The sequence below is a fragment of the Metarhizium robertsii genome, assembly GCF_000187425.2.
Source record: "Metarhizium robertsii ARSEF 23 chromosome Unknown MAA_Scf_1, whole genome shotgun sequence".
Taxonomy (NCBI): Eukaryota; Fungi; Ascomycota; class Sordariomycetes; order Hypocreales; family Clavicipitaceae; genus Metarhizium; species Metarhizium robertsii.
Window position 1 is genome coordinate 151,804 of NW_011942149.1, and position 20,654 is coordinate 172,457.

The following is a 20,654-nucleotide window of genomic DNA, read 5'->3' on the forward strand; positions in this document are numbered from 1 at the left end:
TCGCAAACGCCAAGGCAATCGGCCCGTGCAATGGACAGGGTGCCCGGCGTTGGCCGAGTTGACGTAACCGTCCACGTCCACTCTTGGTCGGTTACTCTTATGTATGCTATTTAGCCTCAGCCCCGCTAGAAGCCGCGCAGTTTGTCGGCCAAATGCAACCCCGTGTACGGAAGTCGCCCCAAGTCATGGCCGAAGCCATGGCGGCATGTCTTGAATAGTTTCAAATCACCTGGACCAACCAAAATGGTGGCGGCTCACTGGTCCACCGCCTCCACCGCACTCATGACCTGATGCCTATAAAGCACCCTCTCCCGACCAAGTGACGGAGTGTAACGAAATCTGTCCATTGAAAAGGATTCCAAAAGCAAAAATGGCAACATATCAACTCCCCCCCCTCGTTGCTGTTGCCGCGGGCATTGTCGGCTCCTCATGGATGTCAGGTGAGCATACTCGAGCCAAGTCGCCTCAACATGTGCTCATGTACTGAACCCAACCGCAGGCGCAATCGCATCCCTCAGTGTCATTGGTGTTCCTACCGCGCAACAGGTGGCCAAATCTTCAGTGCTCGTGTGGCATGGCCTATTCAGCAACGGCATGGCCTTGATGCCCAAATGCGCCGTCGCCACGGCTCTGTCTTATTCTTACGCCGCCTACGGACTACGTGGGCAGGAAAGCGCCAAGGCCTGTTTGCTTTCCGCGGGACTCGTTGTTGCCATCATTCCCTTTACCCTTGTATTCATGTCGTCGACGAATGCGTCATTGCTGGGCGCTGTGAAGGGAACAGCTTCTTTGAGCGCGGGTGAAGTCTCCGGTCTCATCCGGAAATGGGGCTATTTGAACCTGGCAAGAAGTCTTTTGCCACTCGTTGGAGGAGTCGTGGCCTTGTCCAGTCTGATGAAGCATGGGGGAATTTTGGCGAGGGATGGGGGACTGGCCATGTAAGCTGCTGAGAAGTACAGCGCGGACATGATTGATCAGTGAATGCTCTTCTTGTCCTCGCTACACCTGTATTGTAAGACTATGGTAGAAAACTTGTTCTGAATCTCGGAAATTCCTACGACAGCGCAATGCCGGCGGCCAAGGTGACGTGACGTCGCCACCCCTTGACTTTTTATGTGGAAATTGAGAGATGAAACGCTTGCGTCTGTCCTGTTACTGACTAAACGGGTAAAGATTCATTTTAAAATGGGCCTTTTCTCTCGTCACGTCATCCTGATTCATTTCATCTGGGGTATTTGGCGCGGTTATGCCCCATTTCGTGTGGATGTTTGAAGGTACATACGTGAACTATAGCCATTTGGTGCGATTCTGAGGACCCAATCTCACCGTCGGCCGCGATTGGTCTGGCAGTCGTCAGGTTGGGTAGCGAACGAAATGGAATACATGTTCCTGCTCGAGGCAATATCTGTACAAGGCCTGAACGCGTTGACTGGACTCATCATATGATACAGGGTTCATGCGGTGGATTACCAACTGACGTGTTGCTTCATGCGGCTCATGAGATACTATGCATTATGCATGCCGGGCCAATCGCGGACCTATGGATCCTCGCTTAGAGTTTTATTGTGCGGCGCGGCTGTCAATCAAGGGGACTAGGCCACTGTTTCTCAATTATCGGCCCATGGGTCCGGCGATGAAAGCCGACTTTCGGCACCGGACCACGGGGGCCACGCCGAGGGGTCCGAGGGCTCCCAGGTCTGCGATTGGCCAGCTCAACATGGCATTAAAGGCCTGGCACTAATCCGTGCTCGCCAGCATGTACGCAGTACGTGTGGTCAATGACATGGATTGATTCCACCATGTTCTACATGGAACACAGCAACCTCTGTCAGAAAGCTGGTAAATGAGGGCGTTTGGCTTAACACCTCTGTACGGCAAATAGTCAGTGGGTAGGGGCATTTCAATCGACAAAGTACATGTAACTTTTGAAAGCTTCAAAGCTCCCTGGAAACTGCTATGGGGCCCGACTTTTACCATTTCTGGTTCAGATGGCTGTCTGGGCATACAACCCGGCGTGGCGGATCGCATCCTTGCCTATCCTACAGAGTTATATACGTTTCCGGGTGGCTTAGCAACGCGATTTGCTTTTATTCTATTGGAGCTTCTATGACCAACGCTTGTCGTCTGTGGTCGGTCGTCGGCATTCATCAAAGCCAGCTTCTAGGTGCACCATGCGGTGTGCTGAGTCGTTTGGCGGCAATAAGCCGGCGTGACTCAATTGCGCCACCATAAATCAGGCCAAGCGATCCCATTAGGCTGGGCCTATACGCCGCTTGTTCCACAGGAACGCATGGAAACGGCTCGGGCATGCCGGCGAGTTCGAATGTTCCGACATGGAGCCCCTCTGCGATGCTAAAATCGTACAACACTGCTTTGGACGGCTCGGCAGACTGCCGCAGTCAACATGGAAGGATTACATGGAATAACTTTGCCACATTTCATGCCCTTTTGCCATGGTTATACTTCCAAGAATGGCAGCCGTCTTACATGTTTCCCTCCAGATGTTATTTCCAGTCCCAACGCTCTACGCCCCCTTTTCACACACCTCGATACGCCATAATGAACACTGCAGCGACATGACTTCTGCTGGTAGGCCTGTGGCTCTCTAGCCGTATGTGGCCATTTCACCAAAGCTACCGTCACACTCGATCTGATGTGATTTCACAAGTAGTCCGACAAAGATGGAATAGGATGAGTCAGAATTTGCAAAAAGTCATGCCTCTGCGTCAATTCCTTCCTCAATATAGTTTGCGAAACCCCGTGTGACAAGGGTTCAGTATGAAGGCTTAGAGCAAAAGGGGCTCAATTTAATAATAATCTCGACGGGTCTCTAAGGTCTTAAGTTACTACGAGAAAGGAAGAAAAGGGTAACCGCCTTATATATATATAAGGAACGCCTAGGCCTAGGGTCCTTACCCGGGCACGTGTTCTCGTTGTGTAACTAATAAGTCTTGTATTAGTAAAGCCCCTTTATTGGGCTTCACGATCTGTTGGGCCTTTTCCGTGTAACACCCCGACGGAACGAAGCTCGACTCGGCAATTTTCAGCCTTTTTAAACCTCCCACAGCCAAAAGTTGTATCAACATCTCAGCCCGATAGTACCCATCACTCATAAAATGCAACAGTATTCGGTTAGCCTTTGATTGGTTCCCCCCAATGGTCCATCCTTCCCACTGCCCTTGTGAGAACCCCCTCGTCCATCATACATGGTAAACCAAGGTATATCTTGTATCTGAGCTGGAGCTTCTGGCCAAGAAGCCACGAAATAGACAAGTCTAGCCATGGCATACGTCTCGCGATAGTCTTGAAGTAACTGACGCAGTCTTGCCTTTACATGGCCGTCTGTAACACACCACGCAGCCAATAGAGCCTGAGGCACATGGTGTGCACACAATGGCCGTTCGTGCATAGCTCTCTCCGCAAGAGCGATTACTTGGGCGCAAAGTACAACCTTTTGTCCAACTAGTGCTGTATTGCTTGGATGAAAAGTGCGCAGGAATGCGTTGAGAACAACTGCGCTACCGGCACACATGCCGTGTATTTCATTAAGACGCATGAAATCCCACGTGTCGAAATATGGGCATTCCTTATTAGCCATGACGCATTTATTGACCAGCAGACACACCTCTATTAGATAGTCATACGTAGATTGCACTTGGTGTTTGTTCTCTCTGGGGTTTCTCATAAGGCCCGGAATCATTGATATGGGTGCAAGATTGACGGCTGTGAGCTCGGGTTTAGTCGCGGTGGAAGTAGACGGTTTCCAGAGCGGCGGCCCAGGCAGACTGTACAAGGTCTGGATCCACGGAAACAGCTGAATATTGGGGTTAAAAACAGCCTGTTCAACCTGGTATTCATGGTCAATCACATGCATGTTGCGGAAGAGAGTTGTATTAAGATGTTATTACATGGGACTTACCACTTCTGCCAACATGGCATAGCATAACCCTAGAGCAAATGGGTCTTTTGGCCTTTGGACCAATAAGACTTTTAGTAGGTGTGTGAGGCCTTGGCCATGTCCACAGGCGATGGTACTATTCTGATGCATCCAAACATGGCATTGCGCCAGAAGACTCGCCGAGAATATAGTGCTGAGGCGGTATCTTTCGTCTGGGGCGGCAAGAGCCCTCTGTAGTCCTTTGAGGCTGGAAATGTACAATTGTCGTGACCTATGAGATGGTTGCTGAAATGCCGATGGCCCATGTAGAGTTTCTAGAAGACTAGTAAATGTTGCGACAGTGGTATCTAGCACTTTTGAGTAGCCCATGCGCTGAGGGAGTTGCTTTAACAGATTCGGTCGCCAACTGTTCAAGCCATACCCCGGATCAGTCACGTTCAGAAAATACAGTAGCTTGCTAGAAGTTCTGTCGTTTGCATTGCACAGTGGCGATTTCGGGCTAGAAAGAGATGCCTGAGCGGCTGCGATAATATTATGAGTAACATCGTAGCGCTCACAGTAATTTGCAGATATAGTGCATCGATTGCAAACAGGTTTGGTCTCGTCGCATTTGATGCGTCGTCGCCTATGACATGTGCTCATTTGACGTTAAATAATGTAATCAATCTGCCATTTATCGATTCAGGGACAACCCACCGGCAAGTCAAACACCCAGTTCTGGCCTTTGGTGCCCAACGCTTTTGCCTTTGCGCCAAGGCGGGCCAAGATTGTGTATCAGGAATTCCTGTGCCGGGGGGTGCCTGATAGGCGTGTTGGCCTGCAGCCACATGCATGTTGCCTGTATCAGGAGGTACGTTGGTTGGATAGTATGTAGTTGCATGTGGTATTGAGTCAACATTCGGAGTCTGGTGTGAAGAAAACTTCGACCCCTCTGCACGCTTACATGTGATGCAACATTGCAAGAAAAATACTTCGGGACCGGAGGCGAGAGTGTAAACCGAGCCACCGAGGGCTCAGCCTGTTGCAGCCAAGTAAGACATTGTAATACACCAAAGGTCGTGGTGGTCCCGAAGAAGCTTCGCATATCCCGAGGATTTTGCGCATAATGCAGCAGTGTTGAGGGTCCCGCGTGATCACGTGCGAGCAACAAGCCTCGCGGGCAGATGAAAAGCCATCTGCACATTCTTCTTCCTATACCCTCTTACTTGGACTTTACAAGATTATCAATATAGAGCATCATTTGATGACAATATCCTCTATGGCCGAGTCCCTCTACAGCCAGCATCATAGAACCTCGACAAGCAGCCACAGTTGACGTCGATGTATGGAAAAGCTTCGCTTAGTAAGCAAGGGAAGCAGAGTAAAACTTGTCGGCGTCACAGCAAGAAACGCGCCCTGGAATTCGACGACGGTGAAGGCTCAACTTTGCGACTGGCATGCAAAATGGGCAGTAAGCACAAGGCTGAATTCTTCCAAAAGCACCAACACGCAAAATCACCACCGTCTCAACGAAGCCCAAAAGCTAATCCTGGACTTGGAGATGTGCTGGGGCTCGTTGCCAATCCGCCGTCCGGCGGGCCATAAGAGTCTGCACACTCGTTCGTCCTCTTCCTCTCCTCTCCGCTTCAAATGACTCCCGCTTATAATCACCATGGGCTGTTTAATTTCGTGGGTTTAAATGGTGTCAACATGGTGCAGGTGACCTAGTGTCGCGTATACACCGACGCCGTCGCAGTGTCATGCCGAATTATAATTACAGCTACCTTGAGATGTGCTTATACTTAAAAAAATAATAATAATATAAAATAAAGTCCGTTAAACCTTGTTCGTTCTATTCAATTATACATTACTACGGTTGACCAAGCAAGCAATCCACACGAACGTAGAAACGTCTCCAGAAAGCTTGCAGCCAAATACTCAAGTTGGCTTCTCCGATATAAGAATAAGCTAATTTTTCCTTTGCTACCAGATAATTATATCATAGTAATAAGAATATTATATATTATCGAATCAAAGGGCGTTTAGGAACTGTAAACGATATATTGTATTGCCAAACATGACCCCTGCTGGCTCGTCTTGCTACTCGTGCCAATATTCCAGCGTTGTGGCGGTCTTAACAGCGAATAGAGAAAAAGCGCTCCTTAACCGGGGGATTTATGCAGTACCCCGCAGCAAAAAAAGTCACATTGGGCGAAGGGCACTTCATCTTGCACATATGAATCAAATAGAAGCTGTTTATTCATACAGCTTGGTACAAATGGTACGCGGATCGCCAACTAGTACTACCACGAGATTCAAAATGCCAACGTCTCCTAGGCATGAAGAGGCGGGAATCGGTCCAGTTGGCTGGCGAACCAACATTGAACCTTTACCATCAAAATTGTGGCGTCCTGGTCTCGACTGGCTGGCCGTCACAAGGTGCGGAGCGGAGGCGGAGGCGGACACGGACAAGGACACGGGCGCGGACATGAATTGTTAAACTCAATCATTCGACAGCAGAATTTCCTTGTCATCATTTAAACTAAATCGGGGCTAAAAAGACATTTACACCAACGCCCAGTTTAACTCCATTCGTCAGCATCGGCTAGCTTGATGCCCCGATGGAAATAGTCACGTCCTTGCTATGTATCCGCCCCCCTCATCAGCTCTGCCTGCGTCACATAAAAGCTAGACATGTCATTATCCCCCATTTGGCCATCCAAAAAAGTAGTCCAATCCCCAATTTGCACATCCAGTCCCGGAGGCGATGGCGATGAAGCCGTTTCACTCTGCCGAGCCCGGTCCGTCATCCACCCATAGTCTATACTATTCCAGAGTTGTTCAATTTCCCCCGTGTCAATATCTTCTTCGACAGCGGCAGGCGAGGGATCAATGAGGAGGCGCGCCGACCGACCATCTATACTCAGTGCTCGCAACGAGGATGCCATCATGCCGTAGTTTGGCCATCGAGCGGGGAGGTGTTCCAGGAAGCCCAGACACATCTCCAAGCATGCGTTTGCCCGGGCCGCAATGTGTGGTGTCGGCGATAGAGCAAATATATGGTGGACAGACGCCGCGCACGTCGCTACGTAACCCAGAAAGCTGCCACGGGCGCAGCAGCCAGCAGATCGTAGTGTTTCCAGCATGTTGCTCAGCTGGGTCGCGTGCTCTCTGCATCGATCGAGTAGCTCTCGAGCAAACGTAGTCGGGAAGCTGGCGCCCTGGGATTTTCTGTATCTGCGCAGACTGACAGGGTGACAGAGGAGACTGCCGCAGAGGTGGTATACGGCTCTTGCCCAGATAAAGTGGCCGACTCGCTGGCGATCAAAGCCCTCGTATGTGCCGAATCTAGCGGAAATATATGGCCCTAGATGATCCGACCCCGTAGTGTGAAAGTTTTCAAACGTCATCAGGATGCTGCTAATCTGGGCAAAGTTGCTCCGGCAGTCCCACGGCGGTATTTTCGACGCGTTCTGCTGAAAGGTTTCCCGAACAGTGAGACTCAGAGCAGAGCACATCAACACCAGGATGGCAAAGTCATCTAGTCGCACCAACTCAGCCATGTTGCTAGGTAAATCCTTGACAAGCGCAATCGTCGGTAGCTTCGTGGGCGTCTCCATGCGAAAGGCTTCTTCGCTGCAGGGCAGGGCGAGTGTGCAGTCCATGTCCAGAATGGCCGGTGGGTGAGACCTCCCGCAGGAGACAAACTTGTCGAGCAGGTAGACGGACCAGAAGACGCGTCTGCGTTCTTCTTGCTGCCACGGCGGCAGCGACGGGTCCGGCTCTGCATTCAGCTTGAGGCTTTGGACTAGGCGGACGGCAAGGCCGATTTTGACCCAGCCCAGGCGGTGTCGGCCAGCTACAAAGCAGCCATTTAGTTACTCAAGGTGCGTTGCCTCGTCTGGTGAGCGGAAGAATTGGTTGCCTACCGGTAAAGTCAATGATGGCGAGTAGACTGGTCGCTTGGGCGGCTGCGACATTGTCGGGGCTGGGCTCCGTGGCAAACACTTGGTCGAGGATGATGATCCAGGCCGCCCGAGCCAGGCCCTCGACGGCTTCGAGTTCCGAGCCGCGAAAGTAGTCATGGGAGCTGTAGCGCGCGGCCGTGGCGGCGAATGCGAGGAGGAGATAGTGTGGCAAGTCGCCGGCAATGAGGCGCCGACGGAAATGATTTTCGTGAAAGAAGCAGTATGGTTGGTTCTGGCAATTGGAAAAGTAGACATCGGCTAGTGACTTGAGTACGGGCACCGGGGGAAGCTGGGAGAACTTTTTCTTCTGGTCGCTTTCGACGGCGTCTCCCACGGCGGTGCTCGGCACGTCAGCCCAGGTAGGCGCCGGCTGCATGGGCGGAGACGGCGACGTTGTGGACGAATGTTTCTCGGCGTCGGCGGCCGTTCTTTGTGCGTCATCATATTTGATGGTGGTATTGTTGGTGGTGGTGACGACTTGGGCTTGTTGTGCGGCGCGGAGGTCAGCCTCGAGTCGCGCAACTCGTACGAGGAGCTCGTCCTATACTCGCATGGAAGCTGGTATCAGAAGCTGGGCTTGAGAGGCACAGTCTGGGTGTGTAACTCGCGCGCAAAACAAACGTACATTGACAACGGCAGAGGGCAAACGCCGTGGTGCCGGAGCTGCCGCCGTGGAATGGGTTGGATATTCACAAGTTTGGCCAAGCCGGACACAGAGTGCGCAAGCTGGGCGCTCCCCGTGGCAGCGAGTCTTTTTCCGCCTGCAACGTGAATCAAGGTTGCTCAGTTGGAAATTCCCCAGGTGGGCAACGCATGTTGGAACTCACCGGCAATTCAAACATGCCAGACGAGGTCGCCTCATCTCGCGCTCAGCAGAGTAAGACATGGGAGCAATGTTGTCATTCCCTAGTGGTCCCCAACGGTCCAACGACCTTGCTCGAAGAGGGCATCGGATGGCCAGTGTGGTGGTTGTGAGGGGACAAGTTCAACGGCAACGGTTGTGGCAGTGGGGAACTCTCCTCTTGTCCGAAGAATTGAACCGGAAAATATCGAGAGCTAACCGGTTGACATGCGGGGAAGTAGATGTAAAGTGTGGGTTGCCGTGAACGAGCCGCGTTGCCCACTCTATGGCGTTTGTTGCAACTCTATGTGTATGTGGCTAATCTACTTGGTTGCCAACGGGTCGACCGGCATGCTGGTGCGGCCTGTTGCAAGGCGCAAGTATGAATACAGCTGTAGTAGAAGACTTGACTCATGGAGAACTGCCCCGCGGCGCTCTTTCTGCACGGGAAATGGGAATTTACACTCATTGCACTTGTCCATGTAGCCATTTGTCTCAGCAAACAGCCTTTACTCCATCTACCATCATCTCGACACGCTCGACAAAACCCGTTGACTGCCTACAACTTGGCCATGGCTCGCTGCTCCTGAGCAACGGAAAGCTCGGAAAGGATCTCTTCGCTGCCGCCTCCAACAATCATGACCCTCACATCACGGCTGATTTGTTCCACGCGACCACCGCGACCACCGCGCGAGTATCCCAGCCCCCCCATGACCTGCTGCATTTCTCGGTTGACAAACTCCAGCGTCTGCCCGCATAACACCTTGAGGTTGGCAAACAGTCCGCCCATGTACAGATCTCTACCGCCATCCTGACCCCTGCTGGCGACTTGTTCCATGTACACAAGCTGTTCCATCCATGCCGTCGCCGAGTCTACTTTGCGTCCGCTGGCGCTGAATTTGGCGCGGATCACTTGATTAGCGAGCAGCGGCTTGCCAAACGTCTCTCGAACCTGTCCATGTTTGTACGCGTCCTCGATGCAGCAGCGCGCAAGCCGAAGGCTCGTGCAAGCCAGCCACAAGCGCTCATGGTTAAAGTCTACCACCGAGGGTCGTCAACACACAAGGATGCAATACGGAGGGCCTCCAATCCACCTACTGGACATGATAATCTCGAAGCCCTGGTTTTCGCGTCCGAGAAGGTAGGAAGCCGGCACCTCGACCTGGTCAAACTCGATGTAAGTAGACCCTGAAACGTGCGCAGCGCACCAACCGTCAGCGATGCAGTCCGTACATGTACTCCAACATAACAATTCTGGTCGGGCAGCCTTTGGCCGACTTACCACTCGCCGAGACGCCCGAATTCTCGAGCTTCCGGCAGGTCACGCCTGGAACCTTGAGCGGGATGATGAGCGCGGAAACGCCGCCCTTTCCCGGCCCTCCTGTTCGCACCGCAGCAGTACAGTAATCCGCAAAAATGCCGTTGGTGATCCATTTCTTGGCCCCATTGACAATATACTTGTCGCCCCTGCGCTCCGCCGTCGTGGTTATCCCAGCAACGTCTGATCCAGCTGCACAAGCGAATTAGATCCATGGCATCTCCTCCCTTACTCTCGGACGTAAGACGGGCTCAAGACGTACCGTCGGGTTCGGTCACGGCTAGGCAAAATCGAATGCTACCGTTGAGGATGGCTGGCAAAAATCGTTGCTTCTGCTCCGCGTTGCCAAAGTGGACGAGCGGCGGCGCGCCAATCGAGTTGCCACAAGCCAAGGCCCAAATCACGCCCAAGTAGCCACACCGAGCGACTTCGTCAATAACAATCAGGTCGTGGAAGCCGTCCCAGTCCTCGGGGCGGATGCCCCCTGGAAGCTGCTGCCCGTTTAGGTATTCTTTTGCCAGGGGAAATACGGATGTTGCCATGTAGCCTTGTCGAGAGTGTTCGGCAATGACCTATGATATACAAGATGAGACTCGGCTTCTTTGACGTGTACTTTGCTAAACTGATAGCAACAAAGGAAAGACGTGAAAATGAGCAATTCTTTACCTCGGGTGGTACAAAGCCTTGTCTCTCCCATTCGTCGCTGAAGGGCAAGATGTGAGTGTCGACATATTCTCGTGCTATTTTTTGTAGCTGCCGGTGGCTCTTGGTGTAATAGGGAGAAACTTGGCGGGAAAGCCAAAGAGGCTCTGTAAATGGTAGATACGCGTTTGAGCCCATGGTGACGGCAGTATGGATGGTGTAGCAGGTAGGTGACAATAAGGGATGCACCGGCAGGCGTAAATGGAGGAGTTTCTTCAATGGTAAATAAACGGAGTACTTGCTGACCAATATTGACCACGGAATCTGCGAACAGCATGTATTTTACTTTGAAATAGAGACTCCTTCACGGCAATAATTGCGGCAGTGTGATGACCGGGCGGACGGAGTGTGACTTGTCTCCGTGGACGATTCGGCCCCGCGCGGCCCGGCTCCGTCTCCGGCTCCGGGGAAGAATACGCCGCCGCACCCCTCCTTCATATGTAGCGGCCTGGAAATAAGATTTGCTCATGTAGAAAACGTGTAGTAAATAGAGACATTGCTCGATTCATTGGCATTCACAAAGAACCCGAATGCCCTCGAGAGCTTACTGAAGACGCCAACGCCACCATGGATCCTCCGGCCAAATTCGTCGCACCTTTACCAGTGAACTCGGAGGGACGCCCAAGCATAAGCCGCCTTCTCATTGCCAACAGAGGCGAAATTGCGTGTCGCATAATCAACACTTGCAGGAAGCTCAATGTGACTTCAGTTGCCATTTACGTTGACGAGTACGTATTCTCACAGCACGACACGGAGTAGCGCTACGAACTTGGACAAGGTGGCTAACAGAATGCCGAACTCAAGAGACGATACATCACAACATATCACATCAGCGAATGAGTCCGTTGGCCTCGGCTCGATAGACCAGCCCGGTGGCAACCCTTACCTGAACATTGACCTCATTGTCCGTGTTGCAGTAGAGAACAGAGTCGATGCCATTCACCCTGGGTATGGGTACTTGAGTGAGAATGCCGCCTTTGCCACGGCGGTCCGCGATGCAGGCATCACATTTGTAGGGCCTAGTCCAAGCGCCATGGAGACACTGGGCGACAAGAGATCGGCAAAGGCACATCTCCGCGCCCATGAGCCATCGGTTCCTCTCATCCCGGGGTTTGCAGGGACAAGTCAGGAGCCTGCCGAGCTGGAAAGGCTAGCGGACGAGATTGGCTATCCCGTCATGCTCAAGGCCTCTGCCGGCGGTGGCGGCAAGGGCATGCGCATCGTACGAGAACGCGGCCAACTGCGCGCCGAGCTGGAAACGGCACGGTCCGAAGCTGCTCGGTATTTCGGCTCGAGCGACTGCATACTGGAGAAGTACATTGAGCAAGGCAAACACATTGAGATTCAGATCATGGGAGACGGCTATGGAAATGTCTTGTCTCTCGGGGAACGCGACTGCTCTGTACAAAGGCGACACCAAAAGGTCATTGAGGAGGCGCCATCGCCGTGGCTGGACGACGCGAAGCGCAAAGAGATGAGCAATGTCGCAGTGACAATTGGCAGACTTCTCAATTACGAGAACGCAGGCACCGTTGAGTTTGTCTTTGACGTGGCCACGGGCAATTTCTACTTCTTGGAGGTCAACACGCGACTGCAGGTTGAGCACCCCATCACAGAAGAGGTTACGAGGCTTGATATTGTCGCCTTGCAGCTCTTTGTTGCAGGCGGAGGCGACTTGACAAGGCTTGAGCCGCTTCGGGAAGTAAAGTCTACAGGCCATGCGATTGAGTGTCGACTGTGCGCTGAGAGTCCGCAGCGCGATTTCTACCCGGGGCACGGCATCGTCCGGCTCTGGAGGCCTGCCACAGACCATGGCGAGGTTTCTGCCACGAGCTCAGTCAGATTTGAGACGGGAATCAAGACTGGTTCTCGCATCTCGATCCACTTCGACTCCATGATTGCCAAAATCGTCGTCTGGGAACCGACGCGCGCCCTGGCCCGGGCCAAGATGATACAGGTTCTCGCGGACACGGCCTGCGTTGGCGTTGGGACGAATCAGTTATTCCTACAAAGCTGCCTACTGCACGAAACGTTTTCGAATCCAGCCTACACCACCTCCTTCATTCCTGATAACTTGTCGTGTCTCTTGTCGTCTCCGTATGCCCAGGGTGCCTCCCAGATTGCATCTGCGTTGCCTCTCTTGGCATCGTATTTCATGGGCACCACACTGAAAACAGAGCTATCGGGCAGCGCGTCGGCCTTGTCCAATATTCCATCAGGCTTTCGCAATCAATCATTCGACTCGGTGAACCACTCTGGCCGCCGTATCGTCGTTGTCGACAATGAGGCCTTGACGAAACAGCCCTTCATTTGTTCCTGGTCCAAACCTTGCTACGGGAGGCAGACGGGACTTGACAATGGCAACATGGCCGCACTTCCCGAGGCCAACGCTGCAAATGTAACCGCACGATACAACGAGTTGAGCAATGCTCTACGGCTAGGTGTCTTGCCAGGGCAGCAAAGCTACGGGATTGCCATCAAATCGTGCACCGTCCGTACCGTGAGGCCCCTGGATCGGTCGCTCTCGCCATGGTACGAAGCCACAGTGCACGCGTCGCTCAATGGCAATCGTCTCTTGATGCAAATCGCCACCGAGAGCAGTGACATTGGCCAAGGCGGTGTTAGCCAAGCAGCCAAGGGAGTAAGGGTCATGTGCCACGTCCCGCAACTGGGGACATGGACGGACATGACGTGTTTCAGCATTCTCTCGTATTTTGAACACATTCGGGAGGAGACGGTGGGAGCGTCGAGCGAAAAGCGCAGACACATCAATGCCCCCATGCCATGCAAGGTGCTCTCCGTTTTGAGAGATGCTGCGCAAACGGTGGAATCAGGCGACAAGGTCATGGTAGTGGAGAGTATGAAGATGGAAATCAACATTTTTGCGTCCGTCGAGGGCGTGTTTAGACCCATGGTGAGCGAGGGAGATGCTGTGGACGAGGGGAGAGCTCTGTGTGTGATTGAGTAGATGTAGTCGAGTCATTTTCGTAGCAATGCCAGGATATGGAACAGTCGGCACAGTTTTTCTCAGACAGATGAGTAGCCTCACATGTTTGCATATTATTGAGATGCCTCAACGTCAAGTACAAACTCGTAAACGTCTCCATTCAACCCTTATTAAGTTACATTCTCGCCAGGACACGATGAGCGCTCGCGCCTTGTACACCCGGCATCTTGACCACCTCCAAGCACATCCCAACAACGTCTCTCGTATCACGCGGGTCAATGACTCCATCGTCGAGGAGAGCCGCGCTGGTCCGGTAACTCTCGCTGTCTCGCTGCACACTGTCCTTGAGCGACTGCGTCCTCTTCTCCGCGGCCGCACCGTCGACCTGTTTCCCCTTGGACTTGGCGCTATTCGCCTCGATTGTTTGCATCACGCCGGCCAGCTGGTCGGGCCCCATGACACTGCAGCGCCCAATGGGCCAGGTAAATAGGAATCGAGGCTTGTACGGCCTCCCGCACATGGCGTAGTTGCCCGCGCCATAGGACGCGCCGAGTATGACGGAAATGTGAGGCACCGTCGAGCAACTGACGGCAGACACCAGCTGCGCGCCCTTTTTAATAATGGCGGCGTGCTCTGCCTTGGTCCCGACCATGAAGCCCGTGACGTTGTGTAAAAACACAATGGGTAGATTGCTGCTTATATATCTGTGTTAGAACTTGGGCCGTGTCAGAATACACATGGCTGGAACTGCGCACGTACGACTGGTTGCAAAGACGAATAAACTGAGCGCCCTTGGAAGCTTCATCCGTGTTTATAACGGGAACTTGGTTGGCAACGATGCCAACACTGTGACCTGCCAAGTGTGTCAGTAGACAAACAGCCAAATCGAGCCAAAGACACGCACCCATTATATTTGCAAAGCAAGTGAGCAGATTCGGACCATAGCTGGGCTTGAACTCAGAGAGGCGAGAGTCGTCCACGAGACGCAGAATAATTTCCCTCATATTGAACGGCTTACGAATATCAGGATCAACAATCGAGAGGATATCCTCGATCGAGTATCGAGGCGGAAGGGGAACATGAGCGGCCGCGACGGGCGGTAACGGCCACTGTCCCAGCGAGGCCACCCATTCTCGACCTTTGCGAATCGCATCGAACCTACTTTCCGCGGTTAGAAAGCCCTCTTGTCCCGTTTTCCAACGGCCAGAGTCCGAGCCACATACTCATCAGTGGCAATTTGGTCCGCCAGGCCCGTGATCCGGGCATGGGTCGCCGCGCCGCCGAGCGTTTCGGCATCCACCACCTCCCCGGTCGCCATCTTGACCAGAGGCGGCCCGCCGAGGAACACCTGCGCCTGGTCCTTGACAAAGATGCTGTAGTCCGACAGGGCAGGGTGGTAGGCACCCCCGGCGGTCGAAGATCCAAACACAATGGCGCATGACTGCTGGCCGAGTTGGCTCCGCCGCGCGAGGTCGCGGAAGATTTGGCCGCCCGCGTGAAAAACCTTGAACTGCTGGGGCAAGAATACGCCGGCCTAGATGAAGTCAGGTGCTGTTTTCGACGTGGAATCAAGAAACATCAATGGGGACGGTGGCGTACCGACTGCACCAGGGCAACAATGGGCAAGTGATTCTCGGTGGCGATTTCCGTGACGCGATTCTGCTTGGGGACAGTGAATTCATTCCAGGCACCACCGCTCTGGGTGGGAATGTGTGACAAGACGAGACAGGGTCGAGCGCTGCGCCAAAGGGATCTTGGTCAGCCCGGCGCAGAAACACGTCAAGTTGCGTCGATGGACCTACCAGATGCTCCCGATGCCCGCAATCAGGTTGGCACACGGAGGCGCGTCGTCTTGTTGGAAACCGGCGTACGCGCAGAGCTCGAGGAAGGGCGAGTCCTCGTCTAGCAGTAGGGAAATTCTGTCTCGGGCTGCATAGGGTCGATGTTAGCGGGCAGTCGACGTCTTTGCTGCGGTGCGAGATGCTCACCGAGTAACTGGCCCCTCGACTGGTGCTTGATCAGCGAACTCGGCGTGGCTTCTGTGGTGACATGCCTCGAAGCCGCTTCAAATTTCTGCATGATGGGCTCCCATGATTTCCGATTCTCCTTGCACTGGGGGTCTCGGAGATTGAGTAAAGACTCGGCAACGGGCAATGCGTTGAAACTCGACATGCTGTTGTTTGTAAAGGGGTTCCTCGGTGTATCCTGGAATGATGCAATGATAGGTGGCTGACCTCATACTCTGATGCGGGCTTGTCTCTTTACTTTTGTCCAGGCTGGCGTATTCATGGTAGCCAGAGGCATGGCACTTGTGCAAGCCGCCGACAACGACCGGACCCGGACCCGGACCCGGACACGGCCCGATTGCCCCGGTCGCCCCGGTCGGCGCACCTTTACCGGGACTCAGACTGGGTGCGATAATGCAGTTGCTGGTAGAATGTACTGACCGACGCATACTAGTAGATGGTGTCGAGGAAATACTTCAATGGCACAGGTTCACCTTGCCCACGGATGCACTGCAGCACCGTCTACTCACCGTTGCCGCCACCCTCGGATTCAGCAAGCCCGCGACTTACAATGTCTGCCCACCCAACCAATCTTTCCATTGTCGCGGGGGCGACTGACAATCCGCTATGGACTATGACTTTGGGCGAATTGATCGAGACCCAGGCCAAGTACTACGGAGGGCGAACCGCAGTCGTATTTCCGTGGCAAAACATTTCCAGGACATACCACAGCCTGTCACTCCGAAGCAAGCTCGTCGCCAAAGCCTTGCTAGCCGCCGGGCTCCAGCATGGAGACTGTGTAGCAATTACTGCCGGCAACTGCTACCAATACATTGAGGTCTTTTTCGGCGCTGCTCGCATTGGCTGTCCCGTGGTGGTGTTGAATTCCACGTATACCCCTACAGAACTACTACGAGCCGTGGCATTTTCCGGTGTGTAATCCGTGTCTTACATGTAATCAAATGACTCACTTGCCACACAGAGTGTAAAATCATCTTTGCCGCACAGTTTTCCGGTCCAAAGGGGGATTTGTCCGAGCACCTCGAGCATCTCGACAAGCATGGTAGCGACGACGCACGGCTCGTGCTGTTCGACTCGTCATTCAGGTCCCGGGACAACCGACTGAGCGTTGCCACATATGATGACTTTGTTGGCAAAGCGGAGTTGTCTCATGTCAGCGACTCGTTGCTTGCGGAGAAGGAATCTCTCGTGAAAGCTGGTGATGTGCTCAATATACAGTTTACGTCTGGTTTGTCCAACTGGCGCTGCACAGCGTGTCCAAGGCTAATATTGATCGTTTGTCAGGCACAACGGGCTTACCCAAGGCCTCTATGCTAACCCACATGTAAGACACGTGGCCTACGATTTCAAGCATTGCAAGCTAACAATCTACTCAGGAACCTAATCAACAACGGCAAACTTGTTGGCGACCAACTTCGACTCACCGAAAAAGATGTAGTCTGCTGCCCTCCTCCATTATTCCACTGCTTCGGCCTGGTCATGGGTGTTCTTGGCGCGTTTACCCACGGGAGCTCGATCGTCTTTCCTTCTGCACAGTTCAACGCGGACCTGGTTCTCGACAGCATCGAATCGGAATCATGCACCGTTCTATACGGCGTCCCGACCATGTTCTTGGTGGAACTAGAGGTCAATAAAAGGCGGAAGCGGGACACGTCGTCGCTTCAAAAGGCTCTAGCTGCGGGAGCGCTGGTTCCGCAAGCGGTTGTGCGCAGACTGAAGCATGAAATGAACCTCGAGACTGTATTAATCGCCTATGGCATGACTGAAACTAGTCCCGTCACCTTTGGCACGGGGTTCCAAGACCCGATAGAGCAGCGCCTCACCTCGGTAGGGACCGTCTTCCCGCACACCGGTGCCAAAATTGTCGACTCCAGAGGTCGTATTGTGCCTCGGGGTATTCGTGGCGAGATTTGCACCAGCGGCTATGCCTTGCAAAAGGGATACTTGAAGAACGCGGAGAAGACGGCAGAGGTAATGCGCGCGGATTCTGATGGTGTCGTGTGGATGCATACCGGTGACGAGGGTGTCATTGACGAGCAAGGATATTGCCGTGTGACGGGCCGGATTAAAGACATGATAATACGAGGTATGTCCGTTGCAGCTTTGGTTTTCTATGGGGTGAATCTCACAGATTAACCCTCCGTAGGGGGGGAAAATATCATACCGACGGAAATTGAAGAGCGACTCCTCGCTCATGCGTGCGTCGTGGAAGCCAGTGTCATTGGACTACCAGACGAGAGGTACGGCGAAGCTGTGGCGTGTTTTCTTCGCCAAAAGGAGGCTTGCCCTCGGCCTGATGATGCTGGCATCGCCCGCTGGGTGCAGCAGACACTCGGCCGCCATAAAGCGCCGAGATATGTGTATTGGATCGGGGACCCTGGCGTTGGACACGACTTCCCCAAGACGGGGAGTGGAAAACATCAGAAACATATCCTTCGGGATATCGGAACAAGGCTGTTACGCGGCAGTGTCGTAGGCAAGGGGGATGCACTTAGAGCACGATTATAGGTCCTTTAGCGTTAAAGTCATGCCAGTTGAGCTTTGTTATTTTGAACGCACATATGTGCCAGACAGAGAGGAACCGACGATGCGGGTTAAACGGCGCTCGCCGTTTTCACATTTCTTATCCAAGCAGCCTTGGCAATACGACCATTCCATCCCTTGAGAATGAATCCAGGCCGAGGTCAATACCTTCCCATCTGTGACAAGGGTTCGGTTATGAAGGCTTGGAGCGATAAAGGGCTCAATTCAATAATAATCTCGTAGGATGTCAAAGGTCCTGAGTTGCTACAAGGAAGGGAGAGAAGGGTGACCGCCTTATATACATGAAAGGAACGCCCGGGCCTAGGGTCCTTGCCCGGGCACGTGTTCTAGCCGTGTAACCAACAAGCCCTATATCGGCGTGAAACCCCTTTGTTGGGCTTCACGATCCGTTGGGCCTTTTCCGTGTAACACCATCCTCTACCCGACAGTAACGCCAGGTGGGAGACGTCCTCTGGCCCAACGTAATGCCAAGGTCTCGGCTCGATGGGATGAAGCGCCTCCAATAGTTGCGTACGCGACTCACGTTTCTTTCTCTCTTTTTGAAGCTACACCACCTTCTAGAGGGTTTTGGGGGCTTCCAAGCTCCTGTAAGGAATTCGCTAGGTGGGTAGCTACCAACTATGCCACCAACAATGTCGGTAAAACAAGTACGTGTACACTTCGTTCCGAGTAGCATAAGAAGGACTATGTCAAGTGGGCTTGGTAATATATCTCTACGCATAACCGAAAACAGGACAGATAGTTGGATTGGCTCATGTCGTGTTGCCATTACTAGCTATTGGCCCATAACCCACATCCCGCATAACGCATTATAACCGCATGCATGACTCTGCATGAAGTCTGGTTTAAAATGTAAAGCCCCTTAAAACGTCAATTAGCCCCAGGTAGCTACTGGGGCTATTAATCTGCAATGCAACACCTAGCTGTATGCGTCATCTCTTAAATAACAGTGAGCTGTTCAAAAGATGCATGACGCTTCTTGAGTTTAATTCATGCATCTATCATGGCATTATGTATATTGTTTGAAATTGATTATACAGTACTAAAACGAGACATGGCTACGTGTTCAGGTAGGAGAACTTTTGATATAAATACAGTACATGTCCCCTACCTTGATATCACAAAATCAAGCTTCGAACTCTATTCGCTACAATCCTAACCATCAATACCTCTTTGAGAACTTTATCTTATACTCCAACAAAATGAAGACATCCATTATTCTTCCTGTTCTTCTCAACCTGGCTATGGCCAATGCAGCCCGCAAGCTTGCCGACTGGGAGCAGACACCTGAAACGATTTTGAAAGATAATGCGGAACTCGATATCGCCTGTCAAGTCAAGGGCGATATCCTCGAGTGTCACACCGACGAGGCCTCCAATCCCCGTCAACAAAACCTTCTACCTCTTTGCAAGCAGATTGGCGGTTGTGGGTGCGCAAACCTGCTCGCCAGCAGATGGGGTGACAATAAGTTCGCGTTCGACTTCATCTGCCGATCTTTGCAGAAGGAGCTTGATGTTTAAGCCATGCACTATAAGGGAATAAGATCTAGGCCGCGTTAGTTACCCTTTCAAGTATAGCAGGTCCGGGAATTGGTCAATTGGAAGATACTCCGTCCTGTATATATCAGCTGCTCGCAGCTAGCCGGCTGGATTTGGTCCCCTCAATTACATAAAGCTCCCCAGCGAGTATTAGCTAGAAGAAAATCAACAAGGATTTTGTTGGCCCAGATGCGACGACCCTACAGTAGAATGGCCATATTGAACCTGAAAGTCGACAATCCTATGCCCCCTGCTGCCATTACCCATCGCGAGAGACGGGCTCACCGACTATTGTATACATGGAGACTACTGGCCCGCCGAGGCCTTGAGGAAAATCAAGGACCTTGATAGCCCAAAGTTACTTGTTAAATTTATATTAAACTCAAAATTCCAAGATTAGTACCTCTGCCCTTGTTACAGGTCCGCCTTTGTTATACTGAGCCGTATTTTTGTAAGGGTTAGTATATAAATAAATAATTATAGTATAATAAATACCCTCCGCAATAAGGGGGAAAACTATAACACAGAGCTACTTTTTATTGACTAGCTCTATAGTATTCTTCTTAATTTTCCCTTTTATCTCTTTTTTTTTTCCTACTTTCTTAGCTGTTTTATTAAGTTTTTTAACCTTTTTAGTATTCCTAGCCTTTAATAATATATCCCTTTTCTTATTAATATCCTTTATAATAGTAGCCTTTTTATTACCCTTTTAGGCCTGTTAGCTTTAATCCCTAAAGTTATAATAGGTAACTTACTTATATTAGGCTTATTACTTTTTTTAGTACTAGTTATAGTTGTGGTTTCTTTTCTAGGTTATTAACTACTAACTAAGTCTGATATTAGTAAGTGCTTTAGGGAGCAATATAAAGCCGGAAACCTATAAGTAGCTGCT

General features: G+C 52.1%; 8 protein-coding genes across 8 annotated transcripts; 4 read left to right on the forward strand and 4 right to left on the reverse strand.

Annotated features, from left to right (window-relative positions):
- Positions 1 to 370: 370 nt before the first annotated feature.
- On the forward strand, positions 371 to 942 carry MAA_01654 (uncharacterized protein; the record flags this gene model as incomplete). The annotated part of the gene is made up of 2 exons (XM_007819652.1): positions 371 to 440; positions 500 to 942. 2 exons carry the CDS (start codon positions 371 to 373, stop codon positions 940 to 942), a joined length of 513 nt encoding a protein of 170 aa, XP_007817843.1.
- Positions 943 to 3,109: 2,167 nt separating this feature from the next.
- Positions 3,110 to 4,731, reverse strand: MAA_01655 (uncharacterized protein; the record flags this gene model as incomplete). Its single annotated transcript, XM_007819653.1, has 3 exons — positions 3,110 to 3,838; positions 3,920 to 4,523; positions 4,595 to 4,731. 3 exons carry the CDS (start codon positions 4,729 to 4,731, stop codon positions 3,110 to 3,112), a joined length of 1,470 nt encoding a protein of 489 aa, XP_007817844.1.
- Positions 4,732 to 6,519: 1,788 nt separating this feature from the next.
- Positions 6,520 to 8,731, reverse strand: MAA_01656 (uncharacterized protein; the record flags this gene model as incomplete). Its single annotated transcript, XM_007819654.2, has 4 exons — positions 6,520 to 7,736; positions 7,807 to 8,386; positions 8,471 to 8,606; positions 8,673 to 8,731. 4 exons carry the CDS (start codon positions 8,729 to 8,731, stop codon positions 6,520 to 6,522), a joined length of 1,992 nt encoding a protein of 663 aa, XP_007817845.2.
- A 514-nt stretch (positions 8,732 to 9,245) lies between these two features.
- On the reverse strand, positions 9,246 to 10,844 carry MAA_10588 (uncharacterized protein; the record flags this gene model as incomplete). The annotated part of the gene is made up of 5 exons (XM_011412306.1): positions 9,246 to 9,724; positions 9,785 to 9,874; positions 9,969 to 10,196; positions 10,267 to 10,576; positions 10,671 to 10,844. The coding sequence occupies 5 exons, from the start codon at positions 10,842 to 10,844 to the stop codon at positions 9,246 to 9,248; spliced, it is 1,281 nt and encodes a 426-aa protein (XP_011410608.1).
- Positions 10,845 to 11,273: 429 nt separating this feature from the next.
- Positions 11,274 to 13,674, forward strand: MAA_01657 (pyruvate carboxylase subunit A; the record flags this gene model as incomplete). Its single annotated transcript, XM_007819655.1, has 2 exons — positions 11,274 to 11,434; positions 11,496 to 13,674. The coding sequence occupies 2 exons, from the start codon at positions 11,274 to 11,276 to the stop codon at positions 13,672 to 13,674; spliced, it is 2,340 nt and encodes a 779-aa protein (XP_007817846.1).
- A 154-nt stretch (positions 13,675 to 13,828) lies between these two features.
- MAA_01658 (propionyl-CoA carboxylase beta chain) lies at positions 13,829 to 15,825 on the reverse strand (the record flags this gene model as incomplete). Its single annotated transcript, XM_007819656.1, has 7 exons — positions 13,829 to 14,345; positions 14,413 to 14,506; positions 14,558 to 14,811; positions 14,877 to 15,187; positions 15,253 to 15,391; positions 15,456 to 15,582; positions 15,642 to 15,825. 7 exons carry the CDS (start codon positions 15,823 to 15,825, stop codon positions 13,829 to 13,831), a joined length of 1,626 nt encoding a protein of 541 aa, XP_007817847.1.
- A 405-nt stretch (positions 15,826 to 16,230) lies between these two features.
- On the forward strand, positions 16,231 to 18,188 carry MAA_01659 (uncharacterized protein; the record flags this gene model as incomplete). The annotated part of the gene is made up of 5 exons (XM_007819657.1): positions 16,231 to 16,591; positions 16,642 to 16,908; positions 16,965 to 17,004; positions 17,057 to 17,766; positions 17,827 to 18,188. 5 exons carry the CDS (start codon positions 16,231 to 16,233, stop codon positions 18,186 to 18,188), a joined length of 1,740 nt encoding a protein of 579 aa, XP_007817848.1.
- Positions 18,189 to 19,426: 1,238 nt separating this feature from the next.
- Positions 19,427 to 19,744, forward strand: MAA_01660 (uncharacterized protein; the record flags this gene model as incomplete). The annotated part of the gene is made up of 1 exon (XM_007819658.1): positions 19,427 to 19,744. One exon carries the CDS (start codon positions 19,427 to 19,429, stop codon positions 19,742 to 19,744), a length of 318 nt encoding a protein of 105 aa, XP_007817849.1.
- Between the last annotated feature and the right edge of the window lie 910 nt (positions 19,745 to 20,654).